The sequence below is a fragment of the Protopterus annectens genome, chromosome 11.part0 (assembly GCF_019279795.1).
Source record: "Protopterus annectens isolate FY-2018-M chromosome 11.part0, PAN1.0, whole genome shotgun sequence".
Classification (NCBI taxonomy): Eukaryota; Metazoa; Chordata; order Ceratodontiformes; family Protopteridae; genus Protopterus; species Protopterus annectens.
The window spans coordinates 1,178,806,177-1,178,826,309 of NC_056745.1; the positions used below are offsets into that span (position 1 = coordinate 1,178,806,177).

General features: G+C 38.3%; 1 protein-coding gene across 2 annotated transcripts in view; it reads left to right on the forward strand.

Annotated features, from left to right (window-relative positions):
* The window catches only part of RINT1 (RAD50 interactor 1), a 625,783-nt gene extending 611,454 nt beyond the window's left edge, over window positions 1-14,329 (forward strand). For both annotated transcript variants that reach the window (XM_044088530.1, XM_044088531.1), the window contains one exon: window positions 12,529-14,329. In XM_044088530.1, the coding sequence (XP_043944465.1) occupies window positions 12,529-12,748 (220 nt within the window). In that variant the 3' untranslated portion in view covers window positions 12,749-14,329. The remainder of the gene's footprint in view (window positions 1-12,528) is intronic.
* The last annotated feature ends 5,804 nt before the right edge of the window (window positions 14,330-20,133 follow it).

The window sequence follows — 20,133 nt, forward strand, 5'->3', positions numbered from 1 at the left end:
ATAATCGGTATGGTGTTCAGGAAAAGTAGGTTTTATTTGCAGATATCATTATTTTGCACTTGATATAACCGGGAAAGGACATCTCAGTGTTGTGAACTGTTCTGAGACAGTTCCTGTTTTTGGGGATATAAAATTAATGAAGATAAAACAAAGATTACAACTGTAAACTATATACCCTCATGTGAATTGGTCCAGCAATATCCATATTTATGGTACGTGAAAATGAATTTAGGAGTAAGGATTAAAAAAAGATTTTGTTATGGTAGCTAAGGATATGTAGGAAGAGACTAAACAAAAGACGATACAAAAAACTGAGAAACTGGAAGTGCATGCCTATGGATATGAATAATAGCAAGATACAAGCAGTAAAATTGTTTGTCCTTTTAGTTTTATACATGGGTCAGGCATATTTTTATCAGCCAGAGGAGAAGTTGTGGACAGTAATTAATAGAGCAGAAGTGTTTTATTTTGGAGGAGAAGAGGGCAAGAGCCAAGTGGGATAAGTTGATCCTCCCAACAGAACAAGGAAGTTCAGTATTACCTGATTTTAAGAGATATATTAGAGCTACACTGTTAAGGCTTTTGTATATAAAACAAGCAGAAAGCTACAATTCCAAGTGGAAAGGAATGATAATGAAGCATGGGGTAATTCAGGAAATAAGGAAAGAATGGGATTTTGTATGCAGATCCTTAAGGAGAATAACAAGAGTCATACAGAATGTTATATTCATAAAGTAGCAGAAAGTGTACTAAGAACTAAACCAACACAGGAAAGGAGGAGATTCCGCCAGTAGGGATGACATCAGTTAGGGGTACAGAGAATAGACAAGAGGAAACTGGAATTTACTGGAGGAAGCTGGCTAAGGGACCAAGGTATTTGGAACAAATAAGAAAAGCAAAGGTAATAGAATGGGGAATGATCATGAGGACATTTGGTTGCGGGCTAATGATCACCTTTCACATCAGGGATTGATATCATAGTATAGACAAAAGAGAAAGGGATAGGGAAATCTTAAATGAAAGACCTCCACTGGTTGAGTGAATCTAAAACTGAAGTTGCTGTTTAAAAAAATTATAAATAGTAGGGCATATAAAATATTGCATGATAACTATAGGAATCAATCAGAAGTGGTCAGAAAAGATTAGGAAGAGAGATTATATTTAGTTTACAAAGAAATAATGGGAAGACATATGTATGGCTCCCAAAAATGCAACAAAGTCTAGAAGATCTAGTATTTTTTCATAGATACTTTTATACCATAAACAGACTTCAAAGAATGTTTTCTCAAGTAGATAGAAAATGTTGGAGGTGTGATAGGGAAGAAAGAGCTTACTGGGAACATGTGTTTTGGGAGTGTAATGAGCTGACAGACTTCAAACATTCATGGTTCGTAGTTCGTTGCGAATTACTAGGCTTAGTTGCCTTAATGGGCCATTCTAATCCTAGCCAGTTTTCCTCCCAAAGGTGAGAATCAAACACTGTACCTCTTGTCTGTGAGTTAAACACCTTAACCATTATACCAGCCTCTAAGCATGGCATAGGTGAATACTAGGCTAACTGTCCTGAAGGGCAAATTTAAGCCTAGCCAGTAACCTGAGGTCAGACTCAAACCGTATACCTCGTGTTTATGAGGTGAGGACCTTAACCATTATGCTAATGTCAGGAATACTGGGTGAGCAAATGAGTGTAATTAAGGAAACAGTTTTGTGGTAGGATACAGGATCTGAATTGCTTAGACATAGTAAGGTCTTGTTGAGTTTAATTCTGGTGGGTGCCAAAAAAAGCAGTTACTAGAAAATCAGAATCAAAATCAACTATACCTGAGGTAGTGAATATTGTAACAGAGGAAAAGAACAGGAAGTGGGATCTTTAGAAAAGGGTAGGCGTGAATTACACAGAAAAAATGGAAATTGTGGGAGCAATACGTGCAGAAAAAGAAGGCAAGAGTTGAATAATTTATGTAATGTTGCATGGATTATATATCACATACACTTTTATATATTCTATAATGTTTGTAAATTTGCAATTGTTAATATGGTTTGATGTAAATGTAAATTTGTCTGTGTCACAAGTGATAATTCAATAAAGATGTTTAGAAAATACAAGAGCTGGCATGTAGAAAATGAATTGCCTAGTTGTAGTAAGGTCCTTCTGAGTTTAATGCATTTGGCTGTCAGAAAAGAAACTACTAGAAAATGGAAATCAAAATCAACTGCAACAGAATTGCAAAATAAAAGTGAGAAAGTTCCTGTCTGAAACATTGAATAGAGAAACCAGATAGGTGTGTCCTCTTTCCCATTTGTTTGCCTTATAACAGAACTGGAGGTGGAATTTTTTTAGAAAAGGAAGGAGGAAACTACATAGAAGTGGAATCTGTAGGAACAATACATACAGAATAATGTTCAGCAGGAAGAGTGAAATTTCAGGGAAGGCAGGACAAGCAATTTGTGTAATGTTAAATTGAATATTTGTTAAACTGTATAATTGTTAAACTATATATGGCTAATGCTTGAAAAGAAAAACCTTTATAATTTTTTTTCCTTTTATATTTATATGTGATTTACAGCTTTGAAAGGTAACAAACACTTAGCTTTTTTTTTCCCCTTTAACTAATTGGAGCAGATGAAGCTCCATGCTCTACAAAGAATTATGATAGTCTTACTGATTATGACATTGTATCACATGTTCTTGCTGTGGATGCCAAGATTCACCTCGAGAGCAAAGCGAATTTCTTGGCGTCCATGTCTTGAACACCTAATAATCGTGTTATGATCGGCAAGCCGATCTTAATCCTCTATATTAGAAAATGCTGCATTTGTTTTGTTATCCTTTTTGCAGAAAATAATAAAATGGTTCAGATGCTTGTTCTGCTGCATATTGGTATTTGTAGATGCTATTTCTTCAGGTATGTTTCCCAAATGCACTTTGTCTTCAGGTGAATTTTTATACTACCTGTTTGAGTTTTGCTCCTGCCCAAGAAATAAGAGTGGTTACATGATAATTATTGACTGTATGGGCAATCATTCCTCTTCATTTACCTGCAACAAATGCAGCTTTCTGTCTCCCCATCAGAGCTGCGTACACTTCTGCTTGCTACAGTTCATAGGTGTTCCTTCATATATGTTCCTCAAATACACTGTGTCTTCAGGAAAATTTTGCAGTACCGGTTTCATTTTTGATCCTACAGCCTTGGTTGTATAAAATGCCCCCTGATCTGACTTCACAGATCCACCTTTAGTTGCATGAGATATAAAAGCCAGAATTTGATTTTTCCTGACTGCAGAGTTAAATGACTGTTGAAAAGGTAACTCTTCTCTTTCTAGTTTCTGATGAAACTCTAGTGTTTATCACTTCCATGAGTTTTTCTGGGGATCATATTTTAGAAGGAACCTTATCTTTTGGGGTATAACAACATAGAAAGAAGAGTCTACTTGTCCTTGGATGTTGAGGGAGAGAGAGAGTCCTGTGAGCTCTTTGTAAAAATGTCTTCAGCAGGAATACTACTCGATGCAGATAGCTTTTCAATAATATATTCCAAACATCTTGTACCCTCTTTTCACACATGGCTGCTGGTAAGCTTTAGATTTTTTTTGGCTTCCTAAATTTCCATCAAAGCAGGGAACCTCGAATGATTGGACTATGCATCGAACCTGTTGAATATCCTGTTTACCCAACAGGCAAAGAATTATCAGCTTCAGACCATCAGTAAGCTTGTAAAGAAGTGCAGACCGTAAACCCAACCATAAGTAAATCCATAAACAGTAATGTAAAGCTGATATCTACCTCCCACATCACTGTCTTACTCCTGCCACCATAAGTAAATACCTAAATAAGTAGTAAAATAAAGGACAGCAAGAGACTAACTAGAGACTGAGTGTGTCTTTGCTGCAGCAATCCTATCAAATGCCTTTGGGTGTATGACATTAAAGTAAAATTAAGGCATCTAAGGAAAACTGACCCACTAATACCTTAGCTCTCAAGCTAGGGCACTAACGACTAGATTAACAAGCAGCTCATCAGGTTTCACTGCAACTGTGCTTTTTAACCAATGACAATAAGTGGTCTATGGCACCAACTTTCGTCAGTAACTGTCTTTTTGTTTTGATGTTCAGAAGCTGCCAATTCTTTGCTTGTTTGACAAAGAGGTTATTTGACAGCTTCGGAACAATGTTCTGTCATTCGAGGTTTCCTTCTTCAGTTGAGGCTGAGGAAGACTATTTTTTTTTGGTCTTCTGTCTGTTAACCTTTTTTCCAAATGTTTAGTCCTCCCTTCTGAGGAATACATCCTATATGAAGTGACCTTAAATGCTCCCTCAATCCACTAACTTCCTCCCTTGATCTAGCAACTGATCTGTATGTTTAGGCAGAGCTGTTTCTGTACCTTCTAGTGTTTTATTTGAATGAGCAGTATACTCTGAGGTGGAATGAATCTTGTGTAATTTTAGTCATAATTTCTGTCCTGGTATGTCGCAGGTCTGTGCTGCAAGTGTAAGATTAACTTTGTGACAGCTTTGCTTCATCCAAAAAAAAAAAACATGAATTAATTATTCCTTCTTATGTTAGGCTTGAAGACTTGCCACACATTCCTTTTTTTCAGAACTGCAGATAACTCTAGCACTTCTGCAACAAAATAAGAGATTAGAAGCAAGTATGCACTTTTATACTTTTTAAACTCAGAGAGAGGGACCTGTGATCGAAGAGGTTTTGTGTGTTCTCTACACAAACAGGAAGTTCAGAGATGATTTTAAAAAAAAAGTAGTCTGATTCCCATTTCATACAGCCTATTTTATTTCTTTGTGGTTTTGTCCTGGAAGACTGTTTCTCTGGCATTTATTCTGTTTTTTCTGAATTCAGGCTTTGAAGGGTTTTCCTTCTTACATAGCCTTCATGGGGTAGAGTGGTTTGTTGACTACGTGTTGAAAAGTCTGTGGTATTGTGTTTTATAGTATTATTCTGAATGTAAAGCTTGGTTACCACCCTGCTTATATCAATAGCCAGGGGAGAGATTGGTCAACTTTATGGATCCCAGAAGACAGCTTTGTGCAGTATTTTTAGCCCAAGCTATTAGAAAATCTGATCAACTTTAATTGCCAAGACATTGGAGGCTCTTTAGGTTAAGATAACAAATTCTGTTTCATTTTTGTAGTTAAAATCTGCAACATAGTCTTTTAAGACAGAGTTTTTGAAGCAGTGAATTTGGCACCTCTGCACTCCTGCTGACATTTCCTGTTGAACTGCTAGTAGATGCTTGATGGGCCTGGCTGCGATGGCCATTTAGGAAGTGTTGGTGGGAGTTTCCTTCTGTGATTTAGTAATATATGTTCCACTCACCATAACAGCAGATGATTGACATCATTTCTGCCTCTGTAGTATTAATTCGGTTTACCCCCCCCATTGTTAGGGCTATATTTAAGATTCTCATTTGGATGTCATTTTGTGTTATGCAGTTAGGCCTGGATGTGTATTCTCCTGGAGATATGCTGAGTTGTGTGTGATGGAATGAATGTTTTGTGGTAGATGTAATAAAGATGATACGACATGTGTTGGTTCTGCAGTGAGGGCTGGTAAATAGATGTGGAAGCAATTTAGGTACTTGATTTTCAGGAAAAGGGTACATCATTTTTAAGAGCTGCTTATGTAATGTGGCTTTGTAAGACATGCAGCATACAGTCAGTAAAACTGTTACGTCTATAGTTGTGATAGTACTTGAATCTCCTGCTGTGACCTGGAAGCTAGACACAGCACTAAGACTCATGACAGGTAGCCAGTGTGTGGCTGGCAGAGTGGACTAGTACACAAGGCTAAGAAACTTCTTAAGATAGGCTGGCAATTTTTGTCAGTCCTGAGGATCCAAATATAAGAAGTGCAAAAGCATAAGTGCTGTCTGACATCTACTGTTATGGTAAGTAGAACATGTACACTGTGTATGCGTATGTTAGTTTTTTTTACCAAAGTTTCTGAACTTTTGATTTAATTTTACTTGTATATTATGCATTGTGGTCTCGTCTCTTTCTCTCTCTCACACAGACACACACATAGACACACACACACACACACACACACACACACACACACACACACACACACACACACACACACACACACACACACACACACACACACACACACACACACACACAAAACATACCTCTCAACTTCATGAACAAGAAATCTGGTCAAAGCTTAAAATAAGGGGAGAAAAAGGCCCCAGTAAGGGACAGGGGAAACAGGTGCTGACTTTGAAGGAACATGGGTGAAATTCTCGGCTAGGCTTATAAGGGCCTCTGGGCCAGTAGCCTTGTATCATCCTATGAACCTACAGGTTTTAAATATTGATCTTCTAAACTAGAAACTTGCTAGAATAACAGGATTTGCATTGGTATGCATTTTATGAAGGGTATGAATTCGGAAAAAGTACAGGTGTGTAAGCTGAACTTACCATAACAGTAGATGTTTGAGTGATCACTGCTGCAGTAGCATATGGATTATATCCTGCCAGGGATATAACAGACCAACAGCTTCCAAAGCTTCAGGGCGCCTTCCACATGCCCAAGCTGTCAGGCAGCTCCAACTGAGCTGACTAAAAGACAAGTTTGGGCGTGAAGTCCTTTAGAACTTTCCTGCCATCAGAGAGAGGGAGGCTGAGCCATGAAAGAATAATGCTAGGAACAACAGAAATAAATGTCCACACCCTGGCGTAAAAAACACATCAAAAAACAAAGGGGGTGTAGGGAGGGGAGGGAGCAGTTACTGCAACAGTGATCATTCAAACATCTATGATACAGTAAGCTCAACTTGGACATCTGTACTATGTTCATGAAATTGATCACTGCTGCAGAAGTCTTCACCATATGCCTAGATTATCTTAGCTAACTACATTTGGCTACATTTGAAGGTCAGAGGAGAAGATCCCAAGAGCCCCCTGGAGAATGGTCCCAGCAAAGCTAGACTGGAACTAGAGCAAGAATCAAGGTTGTAGTGCTTTACAAAATGTACAGAGAATCAAGTAGCAGCTTCTAGAATCCAACCCCTTCCAAAAAGCCAGTGAAGACAAAGTCTTGGCAAAGTTGGGCCTTGAGCCTGCCTGGAATAGTTTTAGCCTTAGACAACCATTTGGAAATAGTATTTTTTTGACACAGGTTGTCCCTTCTTACCTTCACAAGAAGTCAACAATTCATTTGAAGATCTGAAAGATTTAGTTCTGTCAAGATAGCACTGGAGTTGTCTGTGCACATCTAAGGTATTAGAGTATCCTTTTATCCCTTATTTTTAGGTTTGAGAAAGAAAACGGGGATGGATAGTTTGGCTTAAAGTAAACTCAGATACCATTTTAGACATAAAAGAAGGATTAGTTCTCAAAGAAACCCTGTCTCAATAGAAAATGAGCTAGGGTTGACTCATCATAAGTTCTTCTAACTTGGAAACCCTTCTTGCACAGGTCAGAGCAATCATTAAAACTGTTTTCCATGTTACGATCCTAAAGTCAGCCAGATTAGCTAGTTCAAATGGAGCAAAACACAAAATTAAGATCCCAGGGAGGTCCCACCAGTTTTCTTGAAGGACTTTTATGCAAAAACCCTTTCAAGAACATTTTTACATGAGACTGCATTGAAAGAGGAGGATCCACAAGCAGACATGCTGAAATTGATTAAATGAACCTTGATAGAGGAATAAGAAAGGCCATAGGTAGTAACTCATACAGATATTGTAAAACCAGAGAACAATTAGTCCTGAATTGGGTGGTGGTGGTGGTGTTGGAAACATTTTCTAGTTGGTGCCATTCACTAATATACAATTGTCTAGTAGCAGGCTTTCTTGCCTCCATTAGTACCTGCTGCATGTCCTCGGTAAACAGGTGTCTAAAAGGAATTAAGACCCTATCATCCAGACAATCAACTGAAGATGATTGATGTTTGGTTGTATCAAACATGAGTAGATCCAGTCTGTGAGGAAGCTTTTGGTAATTGCATTTGCCATTTCCTGAAGAAGGGAGAACCATGCTTGCCTGGGCCAGAAGGGAATCATCACAATGATCGTGGGGAATTCCTTCTGCATCTTCAGAAGTACCCTGGATATTAGTAGAAAGGGTGGAAAAGCATACAGGAACATTCCTGTTGAAGGAAAAGAAACGGTATATGTCTTCCAGGCCTACTTGCATGGAGCCCTGTAACAGAAGTTTGCCAATTGATTGTTCAAAGAGGAGGCAAGGTCATCTACTTGATGGTCTGCCCTCAGATGGATCGATTCTTGGAAGACCCCACTGATCTAGTTTCCATTTGTGAGGGTCTACCCTAGTCCTGCTCAGCTTTTGTGCCCCACAGGTTTGCTCTGATAGAATGTAGGATGCATGTAGAGTGAGATTGTGCTGTGAAACCATATTCTAAGCTAACATGACTAGTCTACAAAAGGGGTTACAACCTGGTTCTCCCTTGATTTGTTGATATACCAAATTACTGTGGTATTATCTGTGAACATTTGAAGAGACTCTAGGGACTAAAGATGGTTCAGGGAGTTTGCTTTGATCAGAGGAAGTGTCTCCTTGATATTTATGTGCTTGCATCTGTCCTTGGTGTCCCACATCCCTTGCAGTTTTATCTATCCAGAAACTGCTTCCCAAGCAAAGTTCAAAGCATCTGTGGTGACTGACTATTTTGGAGCAGGGAGGGAGATAGGGAGACCTGGATTGAAGGATATCTGTTGTCTCCCCCCCTCCCAAAAAAAAAAAAAAAAGATTTCTCTTCTAACAAACTCCAGTACTGGGATTTGAAAAGATAAAGGATGTTGATTCTGGGACCAAGGAGATTTCAGATGCCACTATATCTTTCTCATGTGGAGTCACGTCAGGTCAGGGGTATCATGAGGATCATAGATGCCAAGAGACCCCTGAGATATTCCCTCGTGGTGACCGAAGTCTCAGTGGAAACCCTTAGAAATGGATCTAAGTAAAGATCTATTTTTTTTTTCTTGTGGAAGAAAAGCTGTTTGAAGTGAGGTGTCTAGTTGACATCCCAGGAGCACAATCCCATTTGATAGGTAGATTAGAATTAGGTAAGATTACTACTAGTAGGCTAACTGTCCTTGTGGATCTTTTTAAGCCTAGCCATTTACCCCATGTGATATTCAAACCTTGCACCTTGTGTATGTGAGGTAAATACCTTAACCATTATGCTAACTTCCCACCTAAACTCCATAGCTCTGAAGGAGTCCAGAAAGACTTTTGAGTATTCTCTTGGAATCCCAGTTTGTGTAAGTGATCCTGCACCCATGAGAGAGATTCCTGACTCTTTGAAAAAGATTTGCAAAGATAAGTGAGTTGTCCAAATGTGGAAAATGCAGATACCGTGTAGTCTGCAATGAGCTATAACTGGAGCTAAACACTTTGAGAGCACTCTTGGTACAATTTATAATCTAGAGAGTAAGGCAGAGAACTGATAATGTGATCCAGACACACAAAACCTTAAGAATCATCTGAAGCCTGGATGAATAGGGATGTGGTGATAAGCATTTTTTAAGTTTTGCATTACTTAGAAACTTGAATGAGGAAGAAGAGGGTAATAGGTTGTGAAGTGACATCATTTTGAATTTGGGCTCGGTCACAAACAGGTTTAGGACAGAAAAATCCAGAATTGCTCTCCAAGCATTTTCTTTTTTTGGCACTAGGAGCATCCTTGAATAAAAATCCTTCCCCATCTAGGAAGGAGGGACTGGTTCTATCACTTGTTGGGATAGCATGTGATGAAGAACAGGTGGAAGTAAAGGAGTCTGATCTGGAGGATGAGGAATGACCTCCTGAAAAGGAGGAATTTCCTCCCACTGCCCTCTATAACTTTGAATGATTTTTCAGAACCTGTTTGTCTGAAACAATCTGTTGCTAAAGAGAAAAATGGAGCTTCAGACTTCACTTGAATAGTCATTCATACTTGTTTGATTGTTGTTGGTTTTGGATATTCAAGACTTATTTTTGGAACCCCCCTGCCTTTTCTTTATAAACGTCTGTTTACCTGACTTTTTTAAGACTTTTTATTCTGTTTTTTGCCAAATTGGTTGAGGAGATAAAAAAATCAGTTGGACAATTTGGAAACAGAGGGCTGAAAATCTTGGAGATTCCCTGGTCAGCTTGCCCATTGCATCACACTTTTGATGGTGTCTGCAGCAGAAGGGCCAAGTCATTATCCAAGAGGGAATTTAAAATCCCATTTTAGCTTCATCTTGGAGGTTCTGAGAATACCGTCATGCTAACCACCTCAAAACAGCACCAGTGTCTGTAGCTCTGAAAAGTGTCAACAGAATCATACACACACTGCGATGAGTAGTGACTTACGCAGTACAAAAAACTATTATTTAAAGCAAAGTATTTCTCATACTTTCACTGTCAGAACAAATTTTAACGTGAGCTTGACAGTTTAAAATTCTGAAAATCAAAATTGCAGAAGTGTACACTTTTATTCCATACCTATCAATAATCCCCCCATCTTTATCAGAAAAAGTAGGATTGGAATTAACTAAGCGCTTAGTAGCAGTGGAATCAATTAAAACTATAGCTACTGAGTCAGGTTTGGGAATAGTGTATAAAAATTTCAAGGACTGAGGAATTGTATACATGCCTTTCTAGGGGCAGCTGACTATCAGGAAAACTGCAGGCAGTAAAACACGCATCCTCTAAAGCAGACAGAACAGGAGGAATGGGTGTAAGTTCTGGAAATTTTTTCTTTAACAACTTGTAGTATTTTCTGAGGGACTGAAAGACCTCAGTGTTTTCACACTGAAAATACTGGGACATTCTAGCAATAGTCTCAGAGAGACAGCCCCCGAACAGGGAGAGTGAATGAGTCTGAATTCAGACATCTGACATGTATCTCTCCCTGCAGCTTCCTGTTCAGATTCAGAAATGTGAAGCTGTTCAGGAAAAGAGGAATCCTGCCTCCTTTTACCAGAAACTACTTTACAAGAAGGATTAATAGCCTGAATTAAACCCTGAGCCTGACTCAGTAAACTACTGTTATCCAGAGAAATTTCAGGAGGAGAAGATACATGCATGGTTTTCTGGGTTTTTTTTGATGGGAAAAATGGGATCAACCATGTTACTACTGGCAGCAACTGCTTCCCCAGGGATGGGCACAGCATTCTGACACAACAGAGAAATCCTACCTGCTCCCTGTACCAGGACCAAAAGAGTGGCCCACTGAGAGGACACCAACAGCTGCAGAGGACAGGACTAACTACTAAGCCATAGTTGGCTGTGGGTACTACACTACAGGAATCCAGAAATGTGAGTGGTCTGAGGTACAACAAATGGCAGTCACCCACCTGCGGCTGAGGTAATCTGTTAGACTGTTGTGGTGGCAAAGGCTGTTTGCTTAACTTTGTGGCTGGAAGAAGGATGACCATGGAACCCGTATTCTGTTCGATGGTCAAGCTAAAAATGATGCCTCTTTCCCACGGAAGACGAGCAGCAATTGACAGTAAACACTACAAGTGCACAAAAGTTGCTTTCCTTACAAAAAAAAAAAAACAGAAAAACACACTTTAAAACAGTATGCTAGCCTCATAAAAGCAAATAAACAGTTTCTCAACAGAAAAAAATGTTTTCAGTTACTTTACACTACTTTTAAACTGACAGAAAAAATAAGTGCTCTATTTAAAAGTACATTACAGTCTCGAGACAGTACATCAAAACACAGCACTCCTAGCATTAAAATAACTTTCTTGAAGAAGAAAGTAAAATGTCAACAAAATTAAGAAAATTAAATATTTCCCCCCCAACCTATTTTCCCAGCAAAGGAAAGCACAAGCCGACCATCAATCTCCGGAAATCTGAGAAGAGCATACTCTTCGGCAGCAGTAAAGCTGTGACAGTCTTTGCACCCAAACTTGTCTTTTAGTCAGCTCAGCTCAAGCTGCCTGACAGTGTTGGTGCATGGAAGATGATCTGAAGCTGGGTTTTATATCCTTGACTGGATATAATCCATATAGATAAGGCTGTGCAGCAGTGATCAATATGATGAACAATTCATTATTTAGTGACTTCAGTTCACAGTGATTTGCTAGAAAACCACAGATTTTATGAGGAGCAGACCAAAAATATGAGGTAAAATCTGAACAGTTGAGAGGCATTGCGCACACAGATTTTTTTTTTGCAAGTATTGCAGCTGTTTAGTTGTTTAAAAGTTTTGGTATTTATGGTGATTTCTCCAACATTTTACTAAAGGACATTTTGTTCAACTTTACTTAAAAAGAAGGCAAAAGCAGATTTCATTACATAATGAAATGTTATTGAAATGAACTTCCTAGTTTAAAAAATATCTATTTTGTTTAGCATTAGTAGTTGAAGTTTGTGTCCCTGTAGCATAAATACAGTGCTGATAAATTTGCAATGGTAGAAGCTTAACCACACTGATACATTTAAGAGTAAATAATCTGATATTTTATGGTAGTTGTAAAATTTATGAAAAAACACTTTTATAAAAAAAAGTATTCCTTTTTTTATTGTATGAGTAAATGTGTCAATTATTCTTAAACTTTTCCAGTATAAAGGAAGCATGTATCCTCCTGACACTGAATGTGGGGTGTGCACTACTTCTAAAGGACTTTCTTCAGTCTTCTGCAGAACATGGACTTGAAGATGGTGACATCCAGCAACCTTCTATCACGGCAGCTTTGAATGAAGTGGGAATTTACAAATTAGCACCACAAGATGTGGAGATTTTGTTGAATCTACGAACAAACTGGCCAAATACAGGCAAATAAAAGAGATCAAATGTAATGACTGTGTTGCTAAAATTCATAATGTATCAGCCTAAGAATTTGCATCTGTAGAGCTGAAAGTGTCTTGGAGTACGTATCTGAAAATTCTGCCCACATCTGATACAGTATAAGAGTCAACACCTCCAGCTAGAAGTGTGGCCGAGAGTTTGAGAGGTTCCGGTTGCCAGAGTCTTCAAGAGAACAAAAAATAGATTTAAAAAGTGTCTGACTTTAAACAGATTGTATAAATCTTCCCATCTCTCTTGATTTGGCTGACTTTTTAACTAAAGGCATACATCTTTTGTGGTTTCATCATTCCTTTGCAGAAATGTCTGTAGAAGAATGCAACAGGTTGAGCTGCTTATTACTGAACAGAAAGTGCCTTGCAAACTAAATTTGTGAGTGTCACTTCTCTTGTATTAATATCAAGTTCTGAAAGACTTCCAGAAGCATATGTAATTTTGTATTGATGCAGGGTACTTCATGTAAGGTAAAAGGAATCATACCTTGCAAAGCCTTTTGATTTCTTAAGAGACAGAATGTTTACAGTGCACAGCTATAATGTTAGCAGGATGTGAATGCCTTCTAAGTTATGCCTGCTTTTATTTTCTTTTGTGATGCTGACAGCATTTGAGTTGTGTGTGCTTGAGGGATGGAAAACTGCTGTATGGACAAAAGGAAATTCTAAACAGTTGAGCTCATTTCCTGTGTTCTAACCACCAACTGTTTTTTTCTCTCTCAATACACTGGGCTGTGTTACTGTGCTCTTAATTGTTAGTAAGCTAAGAAAATAGTGGTTTTGAAGTTTTTCTTTTTTTTTTAATAGATATGATTTGTTTTAAAACTGTGGTATCTCTCTCTTTTTGTTTTATTTATTTTGCTAGGCCACAGGATCAGCTCCTCTCCCCTTCATGCAGTCAATTGGATCCATCCATTCCACATTGGAGGCTGCTCAGTTGTTTGAGAGCAGGACGGTTTGCCAATCATGCAGACTGCCCTATATTTACCCACCCCAGAAGCTTTGTGAGCTCTGCAGTCGCTGCCTTTAGGAAGTGCATGCACAACTTTCTGAACAAAGCAGCACACTGTAGTGCAAGCATGCTAGACTTTACGCTATACCTGCAATACACCTGCATTCCTGCAGGTATTGCCAATTTAGCTAGAGGAACTGCCTTCTTTTCACCCAAATTGATTAAGCCGATGTCAGTCACTTTTTGCCATCATCCCCTGGCCAGTCCTTCCAGGGCATTTTTGGGGCTTTAGCCCCACTACACCACACGACCAAATATACCTAAAATATTTTTCTGAAAAAAGTGTTTTGACAGTGTACTTGAGGATCACTACATAGAATATGACCTTTAATTTCTGAATCTCCTGTACAGCTGATAATGTGAGTATGTCAGTATGTTAAAGTTGTAATTGTATTTCTTTTATTTATATGTTATGACTGTTATTTTAGGAGGGTAAGTCTTTTTACAAAATTAGCAAGCATATGCAACATGTTTAAGATAACTGCACAAAAAATGTGAAAGCTGTAGCAGTAAATGTGCCGTTTTATTAAAAAAAAGACATGGTATACACAAAGTGACATCATATGTAATTTATGTTGCAGAACAGCAAATGTAAAAATAAATACATGTATGTTGTTGCCTTTTTGAACTATAGAACATCCCACTGCAGAATGATTGAAATGGCCCAAACTTATGTTAAATAACAGACATGGATGCCAGTGAGTGATGAAACCTAATCTGCAAAGTCAGCATATTTATAAGCTGTACTGTTAGTTTATTTATTTTGCAGTTTTTAACCAGTTGGATGGGCTTGTGGTCTGACTCTTTTCAGCCAAGACCTGAGCACAAATACAGTGGATAGTGTAGTAGCAGAAAGTACACAAGGAGTATATATATGTAATGACAGAAGACAGAAAAATGTCAGGATACTCAGCATGATTTAAAAAAGTGTAGTATACTTACAAAACTCTGATCAGAATTAAACATCGACTTAGAAATCTGGAGCATAGTCAAATAGGCAATATCACTGTAGTATATTTAAATTCTAATCAGAATTAAACATGGTCTTAGAAATCAGGAGCATAGGCAAATAGGCAATTGCTTTAAACACACACACATTTTATATATTATATATATATATATATATATATATATATATATATATATATATATTCTTCTTTATAAGTTCTAAATTGAATTAAACATTATCTTGGCAATCGTGGAGTATTGGCATCTTAAGAGGCATTAGCAGTCAAGTTTGTAGTTGTACAGCATAAGTAGGTCTGACAGTTATGTATCCCGAACTGATTTGCATACCCAGTCCTGCTGAATGTGCGTAGTTTTGAAGTCACTGTGACTGTATGCTGTGATCTAACTTCTGCAGTGAGATGATTCCAGTTTGCCGGATCTCTTTTGCAGAAGGATTTTTCTCTTATTCTTGATGCAAGTATTTAGTCTAGGTCTTGTCATTGTAATATCATTGTCTTGAATTCCTGGAAGACTATATACAGAGCAAGGATGTAAGTGGTGGGCAGTGCCATAAGATAACAGTTTTCAAGATAAGTGTGCTGAAAGCTGTTACGATTCTGATTTATACAGCAGCCAATAAAATGCTTACAGTAGATCAGTGATGGATTCTGTCATTGGCTAGAAGGACAAATCTGAAGGTTGTTGCTAGAATGAAGACATGGAAGGGGGGGGCACATATTCTAGTTTAAGAAAGATGATATCTGTAAGCAGTGATTGTCCTGCTGTAGGAGAAAGGATTTTTATAAGACAGTTTAAGTTGTGTGAGTATCTTACTGACACATATTGCAGTGTGTGAGGAGAAGAAAAGGGTTAGGTTGATAGTAACTTAAACATATTCTTGCAAGTAAAATTTGAAATTGTTGTTATGGCTGTCTGTAATGAATAACAAAATGTTTGATTTGCTGAGATTGATGACTTATTATTAGTACTCCAGATGCAAAGGGGTGAGAACTTGTAAATTGATATGTTGGTGCATAAGGTTAAGTATAGTGATAAGCAGAACAATAAGAATTGTACCTTGAAAAATAGAAGTGTGCAAAATTTTCAGTTTACAATAAACAGGGGTTACAGACAAAAAAATAATGAAGTTATATTCAAAACAAGTATGCAGAAGCTGCTGTGGTTGTGAAGACAAAGTGCTAACTGTGGCCCAGTTCATTCAGGCTCAGTTAGAAGCTTGGGTGACTGACAGAGCTGCAGGAATGATGGATGTGACTGTCCTGGGAGGGGAGGTCAGTGGTTAACCCCTGATGGAGACCAGGGCTTGGAGCAGTGCCTGGCTGGGTGTGTGGGAAGGCTGAGGAGGTGAGGTTGTCCTAGGGGCCAGGGTGGACTTGTCCTTACAGGCCACACCTTATTTGCCTGTCCAACCTTGTAGCTGTGATGTCACCCTGTAACGGAAGATAGGGAATAAGTAAAAATCTTGACTTCGTAGGATAGGTATGTGTTAACTGCTTGTGCCACTTCACGTGTCTGATCCCTTAGTAACCAAACCACAAGGGGTGGTACAGGGGACAAAGAGAGCAGAATATGAGCAGAACACCTGAAGGTAAACAGCAGTGACTTTACTAGTCTCTTTCTGTCCTGCAGGAAACAGTTATATATGAACACATTTAAATGGATTTTCTTAAGAATAAAAACAGGATTCAGAAAGTTTCCTTTGACTTGGTAGTGTAATATCCTGTGTCATAAAGAAATGACTAATTGCAGATGGCAATTCAGAAAGAGGTCTTCAAATGGAGTCATGATGAATAATTATGGTGATGTCAAACTGGAGATGTGGCTTATTGAACAGCAATGGCTTAATGGGATATCACAGATATGTGGTGCAAGAACCAGTAGGATTCATGCCTGTGCAGTTCTCCCCTGTCGCACTATAGTTGTGATGCTTCAAGATGCCATTTTGTATTCTTACAAGACATCTGAATTTCTTTGTGTGACAAGAGCTTTTATTTTCTTTCACTGGTTTTCATTCTTCTGCTAAAAAAAGCATCTATTCTTTCTTTTTTCAAAAATTTTCTCAGTGGAGAAACAAACTCTGTTCATCATATGGATCACTGCCTTAGTGTCCTTAACTGTATGGGTTATATCATGCCAAGTATATAACAGATGTCCAAATTCCAAAGCTTCATGGCACCTTCCACTTGCCCAAATAGTCAGTCAGCTCGAACTGAGCTGAATAAAAAAGCGGGTTTGGGCGCCAAGCCCTTTAGAGTTTACCTGCTGCCAAATAATACAATTATGTGCAAGCTTTCAAGGATCAACAGTCAGCTTTTGCTTTTCCTTTGTTGGACAGATAAGTTCCCTTTGGGGAAATACCTTCCACTTTATAGAAATTATTTTATTGTACTTTCTTGTTTAGTAAAAGTTATTTTTACGCTAGGAGTATGTTTTAATGATCTGTCACAAGACTTAACTGTACTTTTAAACAGGAGCACTCTCTTTTCCTGTCAGTTTTAAAAGTTGTTTAAAGTAATTGAAAACATTTTTTGTGGAAAATTTTGTTTGTTTGGGGGGGGGGCTGGCAAAGTGTTTTAATTGCTTTTTACTATGTTTTTGTCAGGGGAAGTAACTTTTAAAGACTAATTTTTTTCTGGTTTTGCTGCTTGTTTTCACTGGGAAAGAGGCACCATTTTGTGCTTGACCTTGGAACAAAATACCAATCCTCCTCCTATCCACAACAAGAAAAAGTTAAGCAGACGACCTTTGGCACCACAGCAGGCTAACAGTTTGACTCAGCCTCAGCTGGGCGACTCTGCTGTGGCTATAGCTTGTTGCTCAGACCACTCATTCTTTATTTTGGATCCCTCTGATGTAGCACATACAGCCATTATAGAAAGGATGTTAGCAACTTCCACTGCAGCAAGGGAGAGAGACTCTCTTGTCCGTCTTGGGAGATGGAACATGGAAGGCTAGCCTGTTTAGTCAGAATGTTGTGCCCATCTCTGAGGCATCTGCTGCTACCATTAATAACATTGTTGACCCCATTTTTCTTGTCAAAAAGAAAGAAACTAAACATATGTCTACTGCCCCTCATATTTCCTTAGGAGTAGTTTTGTGAGTCTGACTCGGGCTTTAATTCGGGCTATTGATTCTTCTTGTAAGATGGTTTCTGGTAAAAGAGGGATACCTCTTTTCCTAAAGAGATTCAAGATTCTAAATGGGAGATGAAAGGACAGATACATGGGTTTCTTAGTTTTCTAATTCAAACTCGGAGAGCTCAGTTTCTGATTTCCCCCTGTGGGGTTTCTCTCCTGTATTTCTAGAATGTGCCAGTGTTTTCAGTGGGAGAACACTGAGGTTTTTCAGTCCTTTGTAAAATACTATGAGCTGTTACAAAAGGAATTTCCAGATCTTTTACCCATTCCTCCAGTTCCGTCAGCTCTGGAGGGTATGTGTCACTGCCTGCAATTTTCCTAATTGCTTGCTGTCCTTAAAAAGGCAGAATGTATAAATATATAATGTTACACAGTCTTTAAGTTTTTTTTTTAAAACTCTTCCCAAACCTGACTCAGCAAGTTATAGGTTTAGTTAATCCCACTGCTGCTAAACATTTGGTTAATTCCAATCCTGATCTTTCTGATAATGATGGGAAGATTAAAAAACCTCTAACCACTCTACCTTCAAGAAGTCACTTTTCTTACACCTAGCATCTCAATGGGAATGCTCTTGCTCCCACCCCTCATAACCAACTCTACTAAATGCCCTTAAATACCATAATCTACCTTATTCACCTTCTATGTGTGTTCATTAATCTGCATTTATGTTTTTGTATTCTGTTCCTTCAATTGCTTGTAACAATGCTTGTACTGTTTAAATTATGATGTCATTATGTTTTACTAGTTCAATGTACCTAGAAATTACTATCAAATGTTAATGTATATCTATTTTCTGTTTTGGAGCTTTTCTCCCCAGGACTCAATTGAAAACGGGTTCTTCAAGGCCCAATGGACTATCCTGGTAAACCAACTGCAATAAATAAATAAATAAATAAATAAATATGTGAAAAAGTATATGCTTCTGCAACTTTTGATTTTTAGAATTTTAAATTATCAGGTGCATTTATTCTGACTAATTGTCAGCATGTGAGGAAAGTTTTCTCTGCAGTTTCTTCTTATTAGGGCAAATCTGCTTTAAATAATTTAGTTTTGTCCAATGTACAAGTCCATACTCGTTGCTTACAGTGCATGTATAGCTGTTGATACTTCTTCCAGGGCTTTGGCCACTGGTACTTTTTTTGTGGTGGTTTGCCTGGCTGTATTCTCAGAATCTCTCAGATGTGAAAAATGAGATTTTTAAATTCTCCTTTTGATAAATATTTAGTTTTTGTTTCCTTTGCTGCAGAGGTCATCAAAAAGTGTGAAAGGAGTACGGATACAAGGAATCTCAGTGATGTTTTCACCTTCCTTTTCTTAACTTTCTAAGGGTTCTCTAACCCCTCATCCAGTTTTGGCAAAAAACAAAGTCTCAATAAAATACAGACAAGGGATTTAAGATGAAATGGCAGGAGGATTCCAAAAATAATTGAGAACCCCCCCCCCCCAAAACCACAGACAGTCCAACAAGTCAGAAGGACTACTTAAGGGACTTTGTTCCCCTTTCCCCTTGCAGAAAGTCTAAATATCCATTTTTTTCCCTTTGTCAACAGATAAGTTCAGACAAATGGTTTCTGAAGATCAGTCATCAAGGTCACAGATGGCAGTGAAAGGAAATCCCTTCTTTTCAGGGGGTAATTCCTCATCCACCAGACTCCACTCTTATTTCACCCTGTACTTTAACACATGCTGTCCATGGAGTAATAGAACCACTTCCTCCTTCCCAGGTTGGGAAAGGTTTTTATTCACGGATGTTTTTATTGCCAAAGCAAGAAAATATTTGCATACTAGTTCTGTACCTTTCTTTTCCTAAACTAGTTTGTGATAGTGCCCAAATTCAGAATGATGTCACTTCACAACCATTTGCCTCTTCTTCCTCTTTCAAGTTTTCTGGTAACACTAGGCTTAAAGGATGCTTATCACATCCCTATTAATTCAGACTTCAGATGTTTCTTATGGTTTATGAGAGTCTGGCTCACATTATCAATTCTCTGCTTTACCCTTTGTACTATCCACCACATTAGGTGCATTCACAAAGTGTTTAGCTCTAGTTATAGCTCATTGCAGGCTACAGGGTATCCACATTTTATTTAGATGACTTGCTTATCTTTGCAGAGCCTCTTGCAAAGTGTCAGGAATCTCTCACTTGGGTGAGAGATCTCTCTGACATAAGCTGGGATTCCAAAACAACACTTGAGTCTTTTTTTGACTCCTTCTCATAGGACTGTTTTCCTGGGGTGTCAGCTACATAACT